Source organism: Aotus nancymaae, unplaced genomic scaffold, assembly GCF_030222135.1.
Source record: "Aotus nancymaae isolate 86718 unplaced genomic scaffold, 86718_ANA_hifiasm-v0.15.2.pri h1tg000014l, whole genome shotgun sequence".
Lineage (NCBI taxonomy): Eukaryota > Metazoa > Chordata > Mammalia > Primates > Aotidae > Aotus > Aotus nancymaae.
Genome location: NW_026988425.1, coordinates 35,343,146 through 35,367,323, shown reverse-complemented (window position 1 = coordinate 35,367,323; position 24,178 = coordinate 35,343,146). Strand labels below are relative to the sequence as shown.

The 24,178-nt window shown below is 36.8% G+C and overlaps 1 protein-coding gene and 1 long non-coding RNA gene across 2 annotated transcripts in view; one reads left to right on the top strand and one right to left on the bottom strand.

The window, feature by feature from the left end:
• LOC110568472 (uncharacterized) overlaps positions 1-6,163 on the bottom strand; it is a 140,082-nt gene extending 133,919 nt beyond the window's left edge. The window contains exon 1 of the long non-coding RNA XR_002478753.2: positions 6,084-6,163. This is a non-coding gene — a long non-coding RNA (uncharacterized LOC110568472). The remainder of the gene's footprint in view (positions 1-6,083) is intronic.
• The window catches only part of RANBP3L (RAN binding protein 3 like), a 53,431-nt gene that overhangs the window by 14,407 nt on the left and 14,846 nt on the right, over positions 1-24,178 (top strand). The window contains exons 2-8 of the mRNA XM_012459991.2: positions 10,436-10,494; positions 12,991-13,030; positions 13,524-13,601; positions 16,463-16,534; positions 16,883-17,013; positions 20,504-20,607; positions 21,694-21,778. Of these exons, the coding sequence (XP_012315414.1) occupies positions 10,436-10,494; positions 12,991-13,030; positions 13,524-13,601; positions 16,463-16,534; positions 16,883-17,013; positions 20,504-20,607; positions 21,694-21,778 (569 nt within the window). The remainder of the gene's footprint in view (positions 1-10,435; positions 10,495-12,990; positions 13,031-13,523; positions 13,602-16,462; positions 16,535-16,882; positions 17,014-20,503; positions 20,608-21,693; positions 21,779-24,178) is intronic.

Sequence of the window (24,178 nt, the reverse complement as noted above, 5' to 3'; positions counted from 1 at the left end):
CCAGGAGGGCAGTTCAGTCCTCAAACGCAAGGAGAAGAGGAACCTCAGCCTCCTGGGAGTTCCCTAGAGGGGAATGGGGTCCAGGCCCCTCCTGGGCTGGTCAGGCTTTGGATGGCAACTCAGCTCCTTCTTCCTGACTAGGCTGCCAAAGACTTGTTCTCAGTGGAATAACATCCACTTATTCCTGTGGAAATGGAAAAACAAGGAGCTTTTTCTTCTATGTGCTCAAAGGCTCAAGACAAAGAGGAATAAGTTTAAAGAAAAGAGTTTTGGAATTGGAAGAAGTTGCAATCAAGCTTCTCCATCCAGCCTGTGTCCTTGGAATCCATGAAGAAATTTAAAAATAGTATGTTTCTTCACCAAGGGGGAAGAGTTTAAATTTATCTGGACTCAATATATGAAGCTATATTTCAGCTGTATTAACTTATTAGTAATATTTTTGAAGTGATTTAGTTCTTACTGATATGATATTGTGTCAAAAGTACCTCTTTAATGTTAGCAGTAATTAAAAATCTACTAATTATTATTTAAAATTAACTTTAAGAAGATACCATTCTAAACTTGCATATGTGCCTGCTCAATGTATATTTTCGACATCTCATATAACCTAGACTTTGTTCCCCACTCCCTCAGCAAAGCAGAGAGACCCATTTTTAACATATGGAAGCATTTTCACACTGCGAGTTATTTTGAGTGAAAAATATGTGATTTACAAATGCTGTCAAATTAAATATGTATTTCCAAATGGTATCAGGTTGACCAGGCACATCCTAGGACACATTCTGCAACTTTCTGAGCCCTTGGGCCTAAATAAGGGAGCAGTGTAGAGAAAGAACAAACCGTTCTTTCTGGCATTATCAATCCAGAAGTCCCACATTTACTGCTAATAAACTTATTCAAATAAAGATTGCAAGTAACTTTGTCACAAAAGCACACAATAGTCTTATTTACAGACAAAGTAACACCTTCAAATTAGGCAGAAATGGGTATGCCCTGTCAAAAGGAACACACTCTTCTGAGTTATTGTTGCCAGTGGTTGAAAAGAAATATATACATGGTGATTTTATATTGCTAGGATCACTATGCCATTTACCTACAGACATTCTTGAACAAACCTCTTTAGAGTCAGAATATGTACAAATAATGACAAGAATAACAGAACCATCTTGCAGTGTTTTCTATACAGCAAAACTGAAGTGCAGGTAGATTCACACAATATAGGATCATGTCCCAACCAGGTTTGTACAGAACCATGGAAGGCAGGAGAGAGCCATCATAGCCCAGACATGTCACGTTTCGAAAAGAAGAAGCTGTAAAATAGTCATTTAACTCACAATGGAAGCCAGGAAGGAAGTTGACTTAGAGAAAAAAGATTTGGAGTCAGCTCTCATGTCTTATAGTCTCAGATCTCTAAGAATTATCTGTGTGACCTGAGACAGGTCCTGTAATTTTAGAGCCTTGGTTCTCTCATGAGCAAAGGGTTTAATAACTAACTTCTTGAGGATCATGTCATGTAATAAGAGCTGCAGCTTACTGAGCATTTTTTGCGAGGCAGGCACTGTGCAGAGTGTTTTACATAAATGACCTTGCTGAATCGTTACAACTCTATGAGGTAGATCTAATGATCCCCATTTCATAGCTGAGAAGACCTGGACTCCAGGAGTCCAATGACCTGCCCCAGTCTACACAGTAACTTGAGGGGATAGAATTTGAATCCAGGTCTGTTTTTCTACAAAGCTCAGATTTTTAAAACCATACCTCTAGTTCCTAGTAGTCATTCTTTTATTTACCAAATATTAATATATTTAAATGTGTCTTATAATAGGTAAAGTATGGCACAAATGTAAATTGTTATATTATGCCAGTGCATAAAAGAAGCATCCCTGGTGATCAGCCAGATCTAAATTTTCATACTACTTCTTAAAGTCATATTAAGTTAAACATTTCAAAAGGCAAAAGAGTAAAGACTATCATGATACACATATGCATTTCATATGGTAGCTATTATCTTTAAAAAGAAAGAAAAATAATATTTCAAAGAATAATGTCCTGATGCTAAAATAATAGCAAAATATAATGGAGCATGCTGTGATAGCCATTGAAAAAGATCTATTAAAAAACAAAGAAAGTCCTTATAAAACCATTCTAGTCCCTGATCATCTCCAAATTAGAAGCTCACTGCACGTGATGATCACATCTTTGGGGATCAATTACAAAACATTTTCAAAAAACATATATATAAAGGGAGAAGAAAATGCAGGGAACTGCCAGAGCTACGGTTCAAGTGGATAATTCGAGTCCTGGTAGCAATTAGAGTTGACCCATTTGGCAGTGCCTTCCCCTCTGCAGGGGGTTTGTTGCCACCCTCTTTCCTGCCAAGGCTGTTTACACAACCCTTTTAGCCCTGGCTAGAGTAGCCTAGTTCTATCCAGCGTGGAGAATTGGGTTTCTACCTTTCCTACACTACCAAGTGGAAAGAAGTGTGCTAAAATTTAGGTGGGAGAAGCTGTGTAGCAGAAACTTGGGGACCTCTAGGAGCTGCCTGTCCCCCATGCCCACTGAAGTACAATGAAGCCAAAGGTACTCCATTCTCAGTGTCTATCTTTGACATCTTCTTTTGACTCAGTAGATCCTTTCAAATCCCCACCTCTGAGAGGACCCAGCAACAAAATCCTCCAGTTACTTTCCCAGTTGAAATAGGTTTGTCAGAGATCAGGTATCAGTTAAACATAGGGAAAGAAAATGTAGGGACACCTTGTAAGTCACCCAAAATTTGGGGTAGGGGGAAATATAGTACATATTAAAATAGAAAAAAAGTTTATTATAAACACTGACTGTGATAGTATAATACTTTGGAATCCTGGAGGACAAAGCTATTAAATATATGCATAATATTCAGCTGAATTCTTTTTTCCTCTATGCGTACCTATGATAAAATTTAATTTTCAAATTAAGCACAACAAAAGATTAAGAATGATAATCTAGGACAATTTTAACGATATACTGTAATGTTACATGAATGTTGTCTCTCAAAGTATCTGAACTGCAGCTGACCATTTATAGCTGAAGCCACAGATAACAGGGCCCACTGTACTGGATTTTCTTCCTAGTGAGTTCCAGTCTACAGACTCAGATGAGTGTTTTGAATAAAGGAGAAGGCCAAGAACAAAAGCAAATGTCTTTCGAGCTTTAGATAGCATCACAAAAAGAAGATGTTCTGTTATTCTGGGGAAGTTTTGATTGCTTTTTGAACTCCGTAACTCTATCTTGCTCACACTTTATTTCCACATATTTTAATGTGAAGAACGATTAAGACCAAGAAGCAAGGTACCGTATGCTTGCTGGGCAGTATAACTCAGTAAGAAGTTTATTTTTGGCAAGCAGCATAGGGTTTGTCCTCTAATTCTGGGAGTTTGACACTAGGTGGAAAAAGGATTATTTTTTAATTTTTATATTTTCAAAGTTATACATATTCATGTGATTTAAGGAACCAAATGGTTTTGTGAGGCTTTTCTGGAAAAACAGGAAACACTCATCCTTGTCCCCTCCTTTGCTCTCCCTTTTCTTGATCCCCAGAGACAACCATGTCTAACTGTTACCACTGTTTCTTTTGGCATTAACCTCCATATCTCCACATATCACACTGTTGCTTTATTTTTATGTTTAGGCACTACTGGCTTGTCACTATGGAAGAATTAGCTCCCTTTCACTGATTTCCCTGAGCACTGCAACCACCACCACCACACACATGCGTATTCCTCTCTCTTCCCCAGATCGTAGAATCCTAAACTTGATTAGATCGGCATTTCGTATTGACTTTAAATGCTATTGCAACTGAGTCATGTAATATATTATGGTTACTCTTCCTTTTTTCCCTACTTATTGTTTCTCTGGATTTAATAACTGTCATTGTTTTTGTTGTTGTTTTCTTAGTTCTCTATATACTTATCACCAGTTGAGCCCCTAAATTTCCTACAATCTTCTAAATACCCTTTTGAAATATTCAACCACTTGAGATTTTCAATTAGTTTTAGTCCCACCTTCTTGGAGACATCATTCCTGGAGTCTCCTCAGGGACCACCCCATTCTGGATTAGGTGTTTGGTGTGCACTGACATTCTAAGACATCCCTTCACCAGCATCCCCTTTGTCTCTTGAGTTGGTTCTGCTGGTCCTGGATCCTTAGTTTACTAGTTCTTTCGGTAGAGCACATCTCCAGAAGCATCCTGAGAATGGGTGGGCGTGGGATATCCATTCTGAGACCCTGCAGTGTAGAAATGTTTTTATCATATTGTCACACTTAATCAATGGTTTCTGTTTGTATACAATTCCAGGCTTGAAATAATTTCCCCTCAAGGTGTGGAAAGTATTGTTCTTTTGCTTTCTGATTTCCAGTGTTGCTCTTGGGAAACCTAAAGCTGTTCTGACTCCTGACCCTTTGTATGTGACTTTTTTTTTCCCTCTGGATACCATTAGGACATTTTCTTTGTCCACAGGATTCTAGGTTTTCATGATATGCATTGGATTGGGTTAATTTTCATGTTGTCCTGAGCATTGGGTGGGATCTTGCAATCTGGAGATTATGTTCTTCAATTTGGGCAAACATTCATGATCCATTTGTTGATAATTTCATCATTTTTGTATTCTATATTCTTTTTTCCTAGAGTTTCTATTAGTCAAGTGTTGAAGTAGATTTTTGGGCTTGTCACCTGGGTTTTCTTACATTTTCCTTCTATTTTCCATTTCTGTTCTTATGTTCTGCTTTCTGGTTGATTTACTCAAACTTATTTTCCAAATATTTTATTTTTTTAAATCAAGATTGATTATTTTGTTGATTCTACTATCATATTTTAAAGTTTAATTTTTAAAAGCATATTCTTGTTCTATGTTCTTTTCTAAAAATATAATATTCTGCTTCTATGTCATGGATGTTTATTATTTGTGAGTACATGAATGACATATGTATATATTTTAATCACTCTTTTTATCCAATTTACTTTTCTCCTGTTTACTTGTTTAATCACTGTGTTTTATGTCTGATGATACACTGACCGCCTGCTTGTTTTTAAGAGAGGGACACAAAAGCTGCCTGGCAGCTTTGTAGCTGGTAAAATGGGAGCTCATCATCTAGCTTGACCAGTCATTGGGGAAACTTTTTGTCAATATCTTTAGATCTTTTCCTTAGGGTTGGTCAGACTTTCCAGAGAAAAATCTTCTGATTTTCTCCCTAGAGGAAATAACCTGGCTGCCAGCATTCTGTGAATTGAGTAGAACAAGAGCTTAACATTTTGTATACATGGTAGACAAAATAATGTCTTCCTAAAGCTGTCCACATCCTAATGCCCCAAACCTGTAAGTACATACCCTTAGATGGCAAAATAAAACTTGCAGATGTGATTAAGTTAAGGATCTTGATATGGGGAGATTATCCTAGATTATTTGGGTGGGTCCAATGTAATTATAAGGATTATCATAAAACAAAGAGGGAAGCAGGAGAGTCAGAGTCAAAGAAGGCAATGTAATAGCAGAAGCAGAGGTTGGAGTAATGGCAGGGCCATGAGCTAAGGAATGCAGGCACCCTCTAAAACCTGAAAAAGTCAAGGGAATGTATTCTACCCCAGAGTCTTTAGAAGATATAGCCTTGCTGATCCATTTCAGACTCCTGACTTCCAGAAATGTAACATAATAAATTTGTATTATTTTAAGCCACTGAAGTTGGGATAATTTGTTAAAGCAAATTATAAGGAGAACTAATATAGTATGCAAACTTTCATCTAGTCCTTTCATTATTGATCCTCCACTTTAAACTGTGCCTGATGTTTTATCTTTTCCAGGGAATAACCCCCCAGTCTTCTGCTAGGTTAGGAGAGGGACAGTTGCTTTGCTGCTGAATAGACAAAATATCTTCCTTATTTTCAACGAAACATCGTTTCTGCTTCCAGAGGTACTTAGTGGTACCAATTCCTGGACTTCTAGTGTTTCTGTAGCAGGGGAGTGGTCAGCCGGCTTGCTTTCTAGCATCCCCGCTGCTGACTTAAGCTTGCAGTTCAGCTGTCCTGAGCTGTAAAGTCAGTTATCACTTACCCTTCCACCTCCCAACTTCCAAAATTTTGTTGCTATTATTTCTCTTCATTTTTCCTTGTGTTTGTGGTGGCTTCCTCTTCCTCCCCTGCACACACACAAAACAACCCCTATTATTTTGTGATTTCTGATTTAAGGAGAAAGTCGAAGTTCACATGTATGGTCAATCAACTTTGACAAAGTTGAAAGTCCTGTTATTTTATACTGATTTTTCCTTGACATAGTGCTATATTATGTCACATATCATACATATGGGACTAATTTGTGCCAGTATAGCCATATAGGACAATATGTTAGTGTGACATATTGAAGTTAAATAAATGGTTTTGGAAGCAGGAGGCCTAGATTTAATTAAAGGTGTTGCCACTTACTAATGGTATGCATTTGAGTGATGCACTAAACCAAGCCTTAGATTCCTCATCTGCAAGTGGCAGAAAGCATATTTAATCCACAGATTATTAAAATAATTAATGTACACCAGATGATGGATAAAAGCACTTGACCCACAATGTACCTCCCTTATGGATAATTACAAGTGAACTGAGATTGAATTAAATAGATAGTACTTTGGGTTCTTTCTTGTAACAGAATTGAATAGATAGTACTTTGAGTTCTTTCTTGTACTCAATGCAATATTTGTAAGGTGAATAAATGTCTTCTGTTAATGAAGTATTTTGGAAAAAACCAACAATGAATATTGAGATTCATTAAATGCTACATGAAACTTAAAACAAGCAAAATATCAAAATTAATTTTTAAGTTTTAAAGTATTTTTTATCCCCGCATTTTCTTTCCTTTTTGCAGAAGACTTTATTTTAAACTTCTAATTATTCAATTTCTCTTAAAAAAAATGTCATGGATGCATTTTTTCTTTTTTTTTTTTGAGATGGAGTCACATTCTGTAGCCAGGCTTGAGTGCAGTGGTGCGATCTTGGCTCACTGCAACTTCTGAGATTCTCCTGCCTCAGCCTTCCGAGTAGCTGCGATTACAGGCACGAGCCACCATGCCCAGCTAATTTTTGTATTTTTAGTAGAGACAGGGTTTCACCATATTGGCTAGGATGGTCTCTATCTCCTGACCTCATGATCCTCCCGCCTTGGCCTCTCAAAGTGCTAGGATTACAGGCGTGAGCCACTGCACCCTGTCAGATGGTTGGTTTTAAACAAAGAAAGAAAGAGCAGCCTCATCAGCTCTTTTCTAGAACTTAGACAAGTCTCTTAATTAGATTCCTTATTTCCCCTCCCTTCTCCCCTTCCCCCTAATACCCTTTCATCAACACTGGAGGGGTGATCTTTAAAAGAAAAAATTTGTATCAGAGCAAACCACTTCCCTGCTTAAAATCCCTCTTCAACATCCCATTTTTCTTGAAATAAAAACAGAACTCCCTGACAGAACCTACACGGCCTTGCAAAGCTCCAGCCTCATCTCCAGCCCAGTTTTGTATCTCTTGTCCACTGTTCTCTTAGGGTATTAGCTACACTGGTTCCTTTCATTATTGAAATTTGCCAAGCTCCACCTTTTCTCAGAGACTTTCCTCTTGCTTTTCCCTCTGCTTGAAATGCCCTTCTTCCACATTTGCCTGGCTAACTTCTACTCGTCCTACAAGTCTGCCTAAATATCATCTCTCCTGGAAACCTTACCCTGATCCCCCAAAACTAAGATTCTCCTGTTGGTTACTTGTCGAGAGCCTGCTACTTCCTTTTTATAATGCTTACCCCAGTTGAACTTCAATATTGTGTAATTAATTACTTAGTTCTTTTTCTCTTCCTCAGTGTAACCTCTATAAAAGATAGGGACTACATCTGTTTTCTTTACTGTTTTATACACGTTAAAGGAAAAAATTTAGACAAATTAAATTTATTAGAATTTAATTGAGCAAAGAACAATTTGTGAATTGGGCAGCCTCAAACCATAATAGGTTGAGAGAGACTTTGATGCTACCATGTGGTCAGAGGACGTAGGGACAGAAAAATGAAAGTGACCTGCAGAAAACGGAAGTGAGGTGCAAAAACAGCTGGATTGGTTACAGCTGGTTTTTGCTTTATTTGAAGAGTTGGCTTCCTGTGATTGGCTGAAACTCGGAGAATGGTAGAGTAGGTTACAGTCTGTTTCAACACCCAGTTCACTATGAACAGAGAAACATTTAGGCAGAATTTATAAGGAGGTAGCTTTAGACTAAATTTAACATCCACAATACCATGCAAAATGTCTTATACATAGTAATTTCTCCATACAAATTCATTGAATAAATGGATTAATTAATGACTAGTAGAAAGAAAAAAGGCTACATTTTAACAATATAATTTTAAGGACCCCTTTTTTATTTTCAGATTCTCCTACTGGGTGAGGTAAAAAATCTGCTATAGACCCAATGGCTTGATAAATGCTTACTTTTGACTCAATCTTTGGAGCTAAGAGAATTGCTTGAGAGAACCTAGGCAGAAGAAGTATGAAGGTTATCTCTTTGCTAACCGAGTTCTGGGCAGTGTCAAGGAGAGAAGGTGGCTGCTCTGCCACTAATGCACCTTCAATTAGACCGTGTGTCACTAGCTCCCAGCACAGTGCTTACATTAAAAAGATGCTCAATAAATATGTGTTGAATTAACGGATAAAGATGGCCTTTTTACTTTGCCATATGCCTTCCAAGCTGCAAGTACCCTTTGTGACTTCCTCTTTAATGCTGACATTAAGGATCACTTTTGCATATTTTCAGCTGTATGTTTTGATAGAGGGAAAGTCAACATATTATTTGTGAAGGCTTAGGTCAAGCCACGCTATTTAAGGATAACTGTCCTAAGCCCAGTTTACAAGAGCCCCATTTATTATTCTAATTCATAAATATTCCAGTGCACATTCACAAAAACCATTTCTTTCAAAGTCTCTGAAAAGTCACTGTTTACATCTAATGTAATTTTTGGAAAAGGAGCTTGTTCTAAGAAACAATAAAGAATTGAACTATAGTTTCATATGAATGGTAATGCCAATATATTAGTGAGGATTTTCTGCTGAGGATCACTTGACTCCAAGGGAAGACAGCATGGTAGTGCTTGCATAAAAAAACTAAACAGTTTATTTCACTGGACTGGAAGGAGGTACCCAAGTTCACACGGTTCTAGGAGATTCACAAAGGCTGTTTGCAGACTTTATGACACTCTCTTATGCGATAAGATTGTGGGGAAATGGGGAATCCTTTTCTGGCATTTAAAAGATGTTGTCTGGTAGTTTCTTGAAATTTGTCAGCTAGAGCTTTATTTATTCAGCTCAAGGATGGCAAATTACCTCAGTGCATGCCAAGACAATATATTGGTAATGGCTGCTATAATGAGAAAAGTTCTGAGGTCTTACTTAGTCTCCTCAAGAATGTTGTCACCACTTAGCAATGATAGTTATGAGTTTTAGAATGGGGATTGGTGGAATGCCAGATATTTAATATCCTTAAGGCTTTTTTGTTTGGTTTTGTTAAAATTTAAGTAATTATATCTAAAAGTCTCATTTAGTCTTCACATAAACTCTATGAGTCAAGGACTGCTATAATCTTGATTTTTTTTTCAGATGAGGAAACTAAAGATACATTGTTTCCCAAAGTATTTAGTCAATTAGTGGTGGTTCAAATTATATTTGAACACATGCTTATCTAAACTAACTCCAGAGCCCAAGCTCTTAACTGCCATATAACATTTCTTAAGAACTCTGGAGCTTTGACATTTAAAGCTGTTATCACTTATGTATACCCTAGAATGAATGAGTTTCTTTCTATTGCCTTATCTAAGATAAGAAAAAACAAAATATTAATAAGGCTGGCAAGGTTGAAGACAAACTTTACTTTATAACACTGTGTAAGACTAATTTTTTATCTAAATATTAAAAATGAAATTTGGTGTATGACTACTCTAGTGAAGGAAATACAAATTATTTCTGCATATTTTAAGGTTATAATGCAGTGCATACCTATCACTTATACCTCCACATCTAATCTAAGTGAAAGTACTACTACTCCCAGATTAGGTTTTTCACTCATTGAAACTTTTTTTTCTTAAAGTAATGGTGTTAATCACTATGTCCTGATGAGATTCTAAAGGTTCTTAAATTGTTTTCCTTAAACATAAAGCATGTTCATTTAATGGGATTCTCTATTTATGGAAACATACTGCTATCATTTCCCCCAAGTATTTATTTCTGTAATTAACAGTTAAATTATTTATATATGTCCAATTTATAGTATCCATGTAAAATAGCTTGACTTTTACCCAAATGCAGAGAAAACAAACAAACAAAAAGTCTTCAAATATTTTTAGGTGGTATAAGAAATGTCAGCGTATGCTTTGATTTCTTGCCTGTTTTCTGTTTTTCACAGAAAAATCTGTCATTGCTCAACCAATATTTGTTTTTAAAAAGAGAGAACATACTTTTAAGGTAAGATTGACTACTTCTTTGTTTAATTTTACTTTGACCAAGGTAATTATATTTCAGGAAGCTAGTTATCCTGAAAGACATCACTGCTGCATAGGTTTACCCTGTTCTTTACTAGCACAGTAGTGCCTCCAGATTATTTATATAGTCAGGATTTACAAACATCAGTCTGGCTGGAATGGGAAGCCAGAGGACTTGTCTTGCAGCTATGGATAACATACTGTTTTACAGTAGTAATGTCTTTATTTGGAGTAATTTGAAAAGGGGAGGAGCTGAAAGATATTAGGAGGGCTATAGCTCTTCATGACTCCTCGCCACTGACCTAGCCTAAAACTGGGTAAAAAATAAATTCTAAATTATGATATCTGATTTAAAAGGGGTCTTTTGAACTCCATCTGCTTTTTTGGCATCATACTACAATCATCCATTTTGAAAGACCAACAATAAGATTAGTTGCTGGGCATGATGGCTTGCGCCTGTAATCCCGCACTTTTCGAGGCCAAGGTGGGAGGATTATTTGAATCCTGGAGTTCGAGGCTAGCCTGATCAATAAAGCAATAGCCCATCTCTACAAAAAAAAAAATAAATAAAATGAAATTAGTCGGGCATTGTGGCACATGCCTGTAGTCAGTCCCAGCTACTCAGGAGCCTGAGACAAGAGGATTGCTTGAGTCTGGGAGTTAGAAGTTGCAGTGAGCTATGATTGCACTGCTGCACTGCAGGCTGGGTGACAGAACAAGACCTCAACTCTAAACAAATGAACAGAAACAAACAAAAAACCCCACTAGATTCTCAGTTTAGCTTATTTATTGGTATTCATTCTGACTCATGAAGGTAATTTAACCTACTACCCACAAAAACACTAAACAAAAAACCCACAAATTTACAAGAAAAAAACAACTCCATCAAAAGTGGGCAAAGGATATGAACAGACACTTCTTAAAAGAAGATATTTATGCAGCCAGCAAATATATGAAAAAACGCTCATCATCACTGGTCATTAGAGAAATGCAAATCAAATCCACATTGAGATACCATCTCATGCCAGTTAGAATGGTGATCATTAAAAAATCAGGAGACAACCGATGCTGAAGAGGATATGAAGAATAGGAATGCTTTTACACTGTTGGTGGAAATGTAAATTAGTCAAAACATTGTGGAGGTCAGTGTGACAATTCCTCAAGGACCTAGAACTAGAAATACCATTTGACCCAGCAATTCCTTTACTGGGTATATACCCAAAGGATTATAAATCATTCTATTATAAAGACACATGTACATGTATGTTCACTGCAACACTGTTCACAATAGCAAAGACTTGGAACCAACCCAAATGCCCATCAATGATAGACTGGATAAATAAAATGTGGCACATATATACTATGGAATACTATGCAGCCATAAAAAAGGATGAGTTCATGTCCTTTGCAAGGACATGGATGCAGCTGGAAACCATCATTCTCAGCAAACTGACACAAGAACAGAAAACCGAACACCGCATGTTCTCACTCTAAGTGGGTGTTGAACAATGAGAACACATGGACGCAGGGAGGGGAATGTCATACACCATGGCCTGTCGGGGGGTGGGGCGCTAGGGGAGCAATAGCAGGGTGTGGGAGGATAGGGGAGGGATAGCATTAAGAGAAATACCTAATGTAGATGATGGGGTGATGGATGCAGCAAACTACCATGGCACGTGTATACCTATGTAACAAACCTGCATGTTCTGCACATGTACCCTAGAACTTAAAGTATAATAATAATAATAATAATAAAACCTCCTAGTCCACTGTTAAAAAAGCAGATTCGTGGGCCCCATCCTAGAACAACCATTTCAGAATCTTGAGAATAGGTGCTTCAAAATCTACATTTTTTTTTTTTTTTTTTTTTGAGACGGAGTTTCGCTCTTGTTACCCAGGCTGGAGCGCAATGGCGCGATCTCGGCTCACCGCAATCTCCGCCTCCTGGGTTCAGGCAATTCTCCTGCCTCAGCCTCCTGAGTAGCTGGGATTACAGGCACGCGCCACCGTGCCCAGCTAATTTTTTGTATTAGTAGAGACGGGGTTTCACCATGTTGACCAGGATGGTCTCGATCTCTTGACCTCGTGATCCACCCGCCTCGGCCTCCCAAAGTGCTGGGATTACAGGCTTGAGCCACCGCGCCCGGCCCAAAATCTACATTTTAAACAAACTTTCACAAGTGAGTCTGCAGTCATTGAACTATAAAACCACTGTACTAGACTTTTGGTTTTTCTTGACTATGTGCCTAATGAATGAAGGTGAACTGCTTTGTCCTGGCCAGGTTAATTAGCCCTGGCTTCTGAGAACTCTGTAAAGTGGCAGGGTGGAAATCTGATATATTAGGTTGATGCAAAAGTAATTGCGATTTTTGCCATTACTTTTAATTGCCAAAACAATTGCCAAAACTGCAATTACTTTTGCAACAACATAATACAAAGGCAATACTCGGCTCTCCTCAGTGGTTTTGTTTCCTTTCAGAGACCTGCAGAAGAGAACCGGTATGAAGCAGCAGAACCAGGTAATGATTTTCATCCTGTATTCCAAAATCAATCTTTATACAAAGAAAATTAGCAGACACAAGTATTCTGGCATGTGGTGCAGACTATGTGAAAGTTAATTTTTTTTTTTTAAATATGCTAGTAGATTCACTTTTGTTTGCAAAGATGATATATAGGTCTCTGAGAACACTGATGTTAGTTGCTAAAACTTATTGTGCTCCACTCCTTTAGCCTATCAGAAACATTCTCTGTAGACCTCAGAATGCATATACAGTTTTTTTTGCCAATGCCACTCATTTCTAATTGTTTCACACTAGGATGATATGCCTATAGGTTTATAATCAATCAGCAACCTTTTAACACCAATATTTAAAATAGTGTTTTAAGAGTTAATGTGTTATCAAATGATGATCTGTGTAGACAAAAGAAAATTCTGTTTATCTTATCCTCTCATGAGTTGAGGATAATTTGTTACTGCAAGTAATTTTCGCCTTTCCATTGCTTTTCTTGCAGAATGTAATGGTTTTTCAAGAAAGCGTATGCGGTCTTCATCTTTTACTTTTCATATTACAGATTCTCAGTCCCAGGGAGGTATGTATAGCCTTGGATGTTGACTATTCACTGCTATGTTTATTCTGAATGCAAAATTACTGAGAAACTTTTCAAAAAGGCAATGTCAAAAGTCTATCAACTGAATAGTGTTTATAATATATTGGTATGTGAAAACAAGAAGCTATACAATGGTACAGTGAGTTAGTATTTAAACATTCCATTTATCAGCATTGGGAAAAATACCAAAAGGACAGAAGCCACGATGTTGGCAGTGGTTATCTTAAGTAGAGGAATTGCAAGTGATTTGGTCTCCCCACAACCTTGCCTTTGTATTTTGCTCTGTTTCCAAAGTTTCTGCATTGACCATGTATTAGATTTAGATTTGTAACTGGGGAAAGGGTCATTTTTAAGGTAACTACCGATTTAAATAAATGGATGTTTACCCTTTGAAAAGAATTTTATCATACACTATATTCTGAGTAAATCAATAACTTAGTTTGCTTCTCTTCTATGTTGAAAGCACTCCAGTGATTCCTTTTATAATGAGCTCTATGGCTTCTGCTTTATAATACAGTATCTGTGTATATATTCCTCCTCCACTGTGAGTTCCTTGAGGTCATCTTCATGCCTGATAGTGTCTTACATATGGTGAGCACAAAATAAATATTTACTGTTGAATGGAATTGAATGGAAATTAATTTATCATCCTCATCAGATGTACTCCTTGTTTGTATCAATAAAAATAAAAAGATTTTTCTAAATTAGTGTTACAGAAATTTTTCCCAAACAGCAAAACTCCAAATCAAAACAAAACAAAAAACTCACTTTCTTATTGACTTTAGCTTGCAATCTGCTTTTAGTGTCAACCTTGTCTCAGAAGCAGATAAGATCTTCATCCTTCATTGACCTCCCAACCTTCCCCCATTCTGGGCTAGGTAATAAAGAGTTACTAGAACCTCAAGCCTGACACTCTGACTTTTCAAAATCATTCTTGTTAATGATAACTTTTGTTTCTTAGCTATCATAAAATGCTGACATTTTAGAAACAAATCAAATAGAGGCCTTAGCAAAGTATGCATGGAAGAATACCTTATGAATTCTAACTTCACAAATTCAGAGTATATGTTTTTACCTTTGGTAGAAGGTTTGAACTTAATGTTTTTTAGGATTTTACATTTATAACAGCATTATTTTATTTAAGGCAGCCCTATACAAGTAAAAACACTTTGCATTATTTTACTTATTATTGTCCGTCTATGTAGTTTATAATGTATAATATTTAAAACATGCAATTATGCATTAGATTCATATTTTAAGTTTAGCATATAAATCCATTAAAATTTCCACTAATTAAAACATTACTCCTCTTTACTTGAAATTTATAATGTTTTGCTAAGTAAAACTATTTTATCATAATAAAACATTTGAAACGTTTGGCATTTTCTCCACATTAAAATGATCTCTATTCTCATGTTTTTATTTCTACTAAACAATCAACTGCCTTTTCCAAGTTAGGTTTGCCACTAAGAAAGAAAAAGTACAAACTACTTACTTCCTTTGAATTGATCCCCATCTACCCAGGAACTACAGAATTTTTCAATGAATAAATCTATATTTTTATTAAAAATTCCAGGCATGACTGACCAACAGTATATCCAGTAACTTTCAGATGCAGAAGAGACACTTTTTAGTGTCTCTAACCCTTCTAACCTGACTGACAAGCGCAGACATTAAGAGAAACAGAGATCCTGGCCAGGCGTGCTGGCTCATGCCTATAATAACAGCACTTTGAGAGGCCAAGGCAGGCAGATTGCTGCAGGCTGGGTGATCCAAACCAGCCTGGACATCATGGCAAAACCCAGACTCTATTAAAAATACAAAAATTAGTTGGGCATGGTGCTGTACACCTGTAGTCCCAGCTACTCAGGAGACTGAGGCAAAAAAGACAGAGTGAGAGAGAAAGAGAGAGCCTAATCCCAGAGGCAAAGGTGTTCTGTTTTATTGTATTTGTACATAAAACAAAGGAATGGCTTTAAGTTATCTACACACCTGCTTTAATTCATTTTTAATTGGATACTCACACAAAAAGAAAGAGCATCGTTGTCTTTTATGTTGTGCAGTAAGCACCATTCTGTTTTGTTTTGCAGAATGTTACTGGTGTTTGGAAGTAGAAAAATGTGCTCATTTTTTTGTTGATGTTCAATAATAAAGATTTTAAAAAACATTAAATTGAACTTTGAAGTAGAGAAGGGATTCTACCCCAACATTTATGTTATGACACCTTAAATAATACTTAGAAGAAACAATTATTCTCTTCTCATTTTCATTAATTAAATACTAAAGGTTGTGGTTTCTGCAATTTGCAGTCAACAGGAGATCCCTTTGAACTGTATAGAAATTCTATACTTGGAGCCACCACCACGGTCTTAACCCTACCAACACACTTATAGAAAAATAACCGATCAGATTGGTCATCTTTACTTTTTTCTTCAGGAATACTCATTAAAAAGTCAGGGAGTGTGGGCAGACTTTGCTAATAGTTTTATAATATTCAATAAGAGCTACATATTAATGCTGGAGGGTTCATTACCAATTCAGATTTTATAGTCTGCAGAATTTCTGACAGTATACTATTTAATGATTCTAAAAACGGCTGCCTTTTCCACTAGTTACCTAATTTTCATTTAGATTTCTGAAAGTAAACAGAACTATGTAGCAGACTGCATCTGGCAATCCCATTTATAGCAGAGCTAGTGCTCCAGAGAGCCACTACCTACTACTCTGTTAGTGCCAATTGCGACATCTACTGGTAAGTTCAGAATGGGATTGTTAAACCGCAAATAGTGTAGAATCTGACACTCTCTTGTGTTTAAAAATTTTTTAATATTTTTTTCTTACAGTGAGGAAAAACAATGTTTTTATGACATCAACTCTTGTGCAAAGTAATGTTGATATAAAGAGTGCAGAACAAGGTATGTAGCTTCTATTTCAAGAACCATAGAAATTGTGTATTTTATCACCTATATTTTCATCTCCCTATATATGTATGTGTGTTGGGGGCATGGAGGTAGGTCAGAGTGACAAAAAATGAAGAAATAATGTAGGTAAGCCAGGTTTCATGATCAAAATGAATAGTTATTAAGCAAAACCTAGGCAGGGTGTGAGTAGTAGGCAACTCGATGGTTATTTTGACTTTGATTAATCAACATAGTCCCTCATTTAAACATGACTTCAGAAAATAAGAATATATTAGTTAAAAATAGGGAGTAAAGAAATGTTTCACTAAAAATACACTTATCCTTTAATTCTATTATTTTAAGGTCCTGTGAAACATTCTGAACATGTTCTTAGACCTGCTATTTTGCAGCTACCTCAAGCTCGAAGTTGTGCAAAAGCAAAAAAAACATTTGGACACAAGGCATTGGAATCCTGCAAGAAAACAAAAAATAAGGTGAGAAAGCCCAGGATAACAGGACTGACCTCAATCTCACATCCTTCTTTTTTGTAGGTTGTTTCAGGCCCCCCTATCCAGAAATAGGAGTTGTCTGAGCTTTGTTTTGTTGCTGGGCTAGATAGCAAAAAGTCCTTGGTAAATTTTTTTTTTTTTTTTTTTTTTTCCCTGAGACAGAGTCACTCTTGTTGCCCAGGCTGGAGTGCAATGGAACCATCTCAGCTCACCACAACCTCCGCCTCCCTGGTTGTGTCCGCTACCAAGCCTGGCTACTTTTTGTATTTCTAGTAGAGATGGGGTTTCACCATGTTAGCCAAGCTGGTCTCGAACTCCTGAACTCGTGATCCGCCCGCCTTAGCCTCCCAAAGTACTGGGATTACAAGTGTGAGGCATCACTCCCGGTCCACATCACTTCTTAAATAAAAGTAAGGAATTATGTAACATGGTGATAATTATTACATTACATTTAAATGTAAACAATAATATCTAAAATTGAAAATGTGTTTTACTTAAAAATTACTTATATAGCATTCATAAATGATGAAATGATTTTTAAAATTCATAATAGATCTCCCCAAATCATATCTTACAAAGTAAAGGGTTTAGCAATATAAAAATATTGGTAAGCGCTGATCAAGTTCAAGTCCCTTACTTTGCTGATGAAAAAAGATGTTGAGTGAGGGCTTTGTTTAGATAAACAAAGACAATGGCAGAGTCAAAATTAGTACCAATCTGGTATTTTTTTACACTTCTATGTTGCTGTCCTTATGTTCACTAAGTGAAAACAAAACAAAGCAAACCTATGTGACCAAGTAGTTCAGCTAGAAACAAATGGCTAAGATGGAATAACTCTCAAATTCCAACCTACCTATCTTGAGTCCTATTTCTCCTGTGTCTGCTTCGGCTGGGAGACAGAGGTAGAACTACAGCAATTGAATATATCCCCAAACCAATATCTGCATGGCTTGAGTAAGTTATCTCTTTAGAAAGGCCTATGAAGAGTGATTCGGACATTACATAGTTGGCAGTTAGAATTCTTATCTGTCTCTGGAGGCTTTCCAAGCCCTCCCAATTACACTGTATAGGGAGTTCTCTGCTCCTGTTTTGCTGGAATATGGGTCTGGAGTGAACCCCTGGTATGACCTAAACCGGCAAAGCTACACTGTGCTGTTAACCAGTTGGCAATGTAGAAAATCCCTGCCCCTTTTTTGACTACTGATTCTGGCCTCTGGCTTTCTCATTGCTGTCCTCATACAACAATAGGGTCATTACTCTGGGACAAGACCCCCAGGTTTCCACTGCCCAGTACTCAGCTTTACAACTTTAGAGACACCACAAGATTTGTGAGACTACAACTCTCCAATGTAAGAGTACAGCTTTAACAAGGTTACCAAGGGCTGAGGCACAGTGGCTCATGCCTGTAATCTCAGCACTTTGGGAGGCCGAGGCGGGCAGATCACCTGAGGTTGGGAGTTTGAGACCAGGCTGACCAACATGGAGAAACCCCATCTCTACTAAAAATACAAAATAGCCGGGCGTGGTGGTGCCTGCCTATAATCTCAGCTACTTGGGAGGCTGAGGCAGGAGAATCACTTGAACCTGGGAGGTGGAGGTTGCAGTGAGCCGAGATTGTGCCATTGCACTCCAGCCTGGGCAACAGAGTGAGACCCTGTCTCAAAAAAAAAAAAAAAACCAAAAAAAAGAAAGAAGTGCTGCAGGTGTGGTGGTTCGTGCTTGTATTCCTAGCACTTTGGGAGGCCAAGATGACCAGATCTCTTGAGCTAAGGAGTTCCAGACAAGACCGAGCAACATAGTAAAACACCGTCTTTACAAAAAATCCAAAAATCAGCTGGTGGGATGTGCCTGTAGTCCTAGCTTGAGCCTGGGAGGAGGAGGTTGCAGTGAGCTGAGATGGTGCCAGATTGGGTGACAGAGTCACACTGTCTCAAAGGAAAAAAAAAAGAAAAAAGGAAAAAAAGAAATGTGCATGGTGTTTAATTTGTTTTAAATTATGTAATAGAAAGTATAATATGTTGACTAATTTCTAAAAATTATATTGCATTTGATTTTAAAATGGCATGTACTAAATATATAGAGCAAAATTTTAATTACATGTTAGGACATCAAAAGTATATCAATATTACTTTTTTGGGAGAATTTTTGTAAATCTTGCATTGCATAATTTTAAAATAAAATTTATTAATATATTTCTTGTGTTTTCTTCCTAAATGATCAAAGCATAAGAGAACATTTCAAGCTATTGTTTGTATGCATTTTGAATAAATTATAAGGTCTAGTGAATAAATCTTATTTCCAGTTATTGAAAAGCCCTATTGTATATGCCCATCATTAAATTTTCTATTTAACGATCTTTAAAGATCCAGAGACACACTGTATATAAGACGCTATGTAAGAATTTTGGCCAAATGAATGTAATTGAAAGATTTGGTGAAAACTATCTCTAGGTGGATATTGTAGAACCATTATCTTTATATTTCTTATTAACTTGTATATCAAAATAAGAGAAATTATTTTTCATCCTATCATTTATCAGTGGTTACTTACAATGTATAGATTAAACAACATATGCCTAAATAACTATTTTAGGCAACATAGGAGTAAAAACTACCATTTTGGCTGAGAGATACATCATCTGAATGACTAGGTCACGAGCATGTACTTTGATCTTTGCTAACCATCGCGCATACTCTCTTGATACACGTTTGTCAGTTCTCAAACTCCTGTTAAAAAGGAAAAAGTACTCAAAATTATTTTTATTGATTGGTATAAAAATTTAAGTGGAAATATACCCCATCTGACTTTAAAAGACATGAACGCCCTGGAGCATCTTTGCGAATCCCTGGTCAAGGAAGGAAGGTGTCCACAATACACTGTAAATACTAGACCAATTTATAGGGCTTCTTCCAATTCTAAAATTCCTCACTCTTAACATTTATATGTTAATTCAGGTATTGTGCATACACATATGTACATAAGGCAAAGTAACTGGTTAAGTTGCCAGTTGAAAATTTCAAAATAAAGAGATGAGTGGAGTTTTCTCTCACATTGGGTGACTATGATGGTGACATTCTTAGAGTGTTTCCAAGGATTAAATAGTCCTGAAAGAAAGCTTTACTAATACAGAAATGAGAATTAACACAATTTTACTAAAATGGCAAAATGACAAAACGTAGTGGGATTTCTGAATATTATAATATTCTGATATTAGACCTATCTCCATTGTATGCGACCTGGGCAAGTTATTTATGTTCTTTGTGCCAGTTTACTCAACTGTAAATGTGGATAATAGAAGTACAAAGTGTATAGATAGAGTTGTGAGGAGTGAATGAGATAGGACATAAAATGTTTAGGGCAGTACTTGAACATAGTAAGCTTTCAATATATTTAATTACAACTATTGTTTCCTTGTCTGATAGTTCTATAGCAAAGTAGTCTTTATAAACTTTTTGATGGATTTCTTTACTTTCAGATTTCTGAAGGAAATTCCTATTTGTTAAGTGAAAATGTATCAAGTGCCAGAATTTCAGTCCAGCTGTCTACTAACCAGCACTTTTTAGGTGCAACATCAGTAGGGTAAGTTAATAACAAGAAAACAGAAGGGGTGCCCTTTCATTTTTGCATTCTTTCATTATTATAACCATTCATGGAAAATCATTTTCTGATCTTGTATGGACAAATTGCCAAGATTCCGATTTGAAAGGAGATTTTATAGGAACACAAGTTTAAAATACTTTTAAAAATATTTGATACTTTTATATTATCATATAAATACTGAATTATCTTCATTGTCTCACTGACTTGGGTGAGAACTTTTTGAAAAGGTGTGGCTAAACTTTTATTTAGTTGGGCATAAATTATCTGGTTAGTAGATTAGCCTTTCTTCCTCTCTCTCTGGCATTTTGTTTCTCTTTTAAATTATTTTGGCATTATTCATTATTTACTGGCATAGGTTAGAGAGACAACAAGGAAAGCAGTACAAATCTACAATATTTAATAGTATTTATTAGTGTTACTAGTGAAAAAGAAATGTTTTATCTGAGAGAAAACTAGCTGTGGATATAAATTGGCTCACATGACTGGGCTCTGTCCAGGTGCGGTAGCAGGTGCCTTCCATGCACATTGGGGATGCAATGCAGAACCCTGAGCACATCTGTCTACAAAGAGAGGTCTTCTGTCTTCGAGTTTCTCATCATAAAAAACACTTTTAACATTAAAACAAGTTTCCGGGAGGCAAAAAAATTTAAGCCAATGCACACTCAACTGTTAACAGGTTTCGCTTTTGCCCTGGAGGTCTCTGGTTGTTAAAAGCATCAGCCACTTGGGGAAGAGAAGAGCGGAAATTAGATATTAGACAGGCTGTGGTGGAAAAGCAAAAAGGGTTGGACAGCCCTCCTGGCTGACCACACAGCCAGTGTAGTGATGGGCATGAGGCAGCCAGGACTGGTCTCTGCCAGTGCTGTAATAGCTGGAATCTATTCTGTCTATCACCTCTGGATGCTCCTATCTGAATTTTTCTATTATTTCTCATAACTTCAAACAAACAAAAATGAGCAGTAAATTTGCTTTACACAAATCCTCTATTAAATTATCTGATTATTTCAAGATTTAAAATGGCTTTATTCATGTATTTAAAATAGTAAATGCTTATTTTTTTCTTAGATTTCAACCCAATGAAGATAAATGTTTTTTAAAAAGCTGCGGTTCCAATTTTGTTTTTGGAGAAAATATGGTAGAAAGAGTTTTGGTAAGATTTTGATATATGTTTCTATTACTATATACAGAGCTGTCACTTTAAATTTCTAAAGGCAAATTAATGAAAAATAATATTAAATTGGATTATTCTTTTTAACTCCTGAGTTTAAAGAGACATTTTCTTTCTTTACCTGGAAAGATTCTCCTGAGAAGTATGTCCTAGTTGTTAAAGCAATAGAAACCCACAGAGGAAGGGAAGTGTATAATTATAACATTATTACTGATGTGAAATATTAAATAGTTCTTTGACTTGTGTTGAACCAAGGAAATCCCAGAATTATCTGAAATAGTTAGATAAGCTCAACTGGTAATATTTTAATAGTTTGCTGATTGCACTGTTTTATAACAAGATGCATTTAAAATTATTTGCCAATTTGTTCTTATTAGTTAACCACAACCCTACTTTCAAGCTCTTACAACAAAAAGCATTATTATAACTTTTCTTTTGCTAGCTTTCAGAGAAAATTCACAGTGCTTTACTTGCGTATGAAACTATATTTGACTGATGAAAACCCCTGACAGTTACTACCATCATCCTTATTTAATACTCAGTGTCCTCTTGCAAGAAACAAATCATTAAGCCAGCTCATTCCAAGATTTTTTTTTTTTTTTTTTTTTTAGATGGGGTCTTGCCCTGTCTCCCAGGCTGGAGTGCAGTGGCACAATCTCAGTTCACTGCAACCTCTGTCTCCCTGGCTCAAGGGATCCTCCCACCTCAGCCTCCCAAGTAGCTGGGATCACAGGCACGCACCAACCACACTTGGCTAACTTTTTGTATTTTTGGTAGAGACAGTGTTCACCATGTTGCCCAAGCTGTTCTTGAACTCCTGAGCTCAAGCAATCCATGCACTTTGGCCTCCCAAAGTGCTGGGATTATAGGCGTGAGCCACTGAGCCCAAACTCATCCCAAGATTTTTAGGGCTTTCATATATTAGTTATTTTAAAGGCGTAGTTTATTTTATACATGCTTCAGACTACATACCAGTTCAAGGGTAATGTCAGTTTTTTGGCTTAGCCTTAGAGGAACCCTTCTGTCACTCCCAAAATGGTCAACTCACCAATCCTAGAGCTGCTGACCTATGCCTTTGAATGTGAACCAAAACAGACTAGTCTCCAAGGTGAATTAACAGGCAGTACATTTAGGCCCATTTATTCCATATCACTTATTTCTAAGTTTAACACCAGATTAGCCACAGCATCTGTAAAATGCCAGATAGGGCTTTCCAAACCTCACAGGATCAACTTTACAAATTCAATTCAATTTACCAAACATGTATTGAGTTTTATGGTATATAAAGCATTGATCTCAAATTTGGCTGCATGTTAGAATCACCCTTTTAAGGATTTCTTATGCCTGGCCTCATCCCAGAACAATCAGCTCAGAATGCCTGTGGGTGACGCCAGGTGTCAAGTGATTCTAATGTACAGGCAGGTTTGAAAACCACCTGAGTAAGTGGTTATGCAAAGCTAAAGGAGACACTGTGCCCTACAGGTGCTTATAATCTAGTAAGAGGAGACAGAGAATACCTATACAAATAAACTATAGTCAGGACTACAGGTTTGGTTTGAGAAGGCACTTGTGCACATTTCCTATGGTCATTTTAAATTTGGCTTATAAAGGAACCTGAACTCTCTATCTCTTTAAGTTGTAAATATCTTAAGGATAGCAGGAAATATAGAGATAATAAGTGTTTGCCCTTTAATGCTGTCAATTTTTGGCCTTGTGATTTGGGGGCTAGGATGCACTCCTGGCTTATTGGCTGACTATGTGTTTTTAGAGTGAGTCATTTAAACTTTCTGTGCCTCAGTTTCTATTTTCTTAAAATGGAAATAATTATATCCATCACTACCAATGTTTTTATTATACTTTAACTTCTGGGGTACATGTGCAGAACATGCAGGCTTGTTACATAGGTATACATGTGCCATGGTGGTTTGCTGCACCTATCAACCCATCATCTACATCAGGTATTTCTCCTATGCTATCCCTCCTCTAACCCCTCACCCTGCAAAGGTCCTGGTGTGTGATGTTCCTCTCCTTGTGTCCATGTGTTCTCATTGTTCAACTCCCACTTATAAGTGAGAATATGTGGTGTTTGGTTTTCTGTTCTTGTGTTAGTTTGCTGAGAATAATGGTTTCCAGCTTCATCCATGTCCCTGCAAAGGACATAAACTCATCCTTTTTTATGGCTGCATAGTTTTCCATGGTGTATATGTGCCACATTTTCTTTATCCAGTCTATCACTGATGGGCATTAGGGCTGGTTCCAAGTCTTTGCTACTGTGAACAGTGTCACAGTAAACATATACGTGAATGTGTCTTTATAGTAGAATGATTTATAATCCTTTGGGTATATACCCAGCAATAAGATTACTGGGTCAAATGATATTTC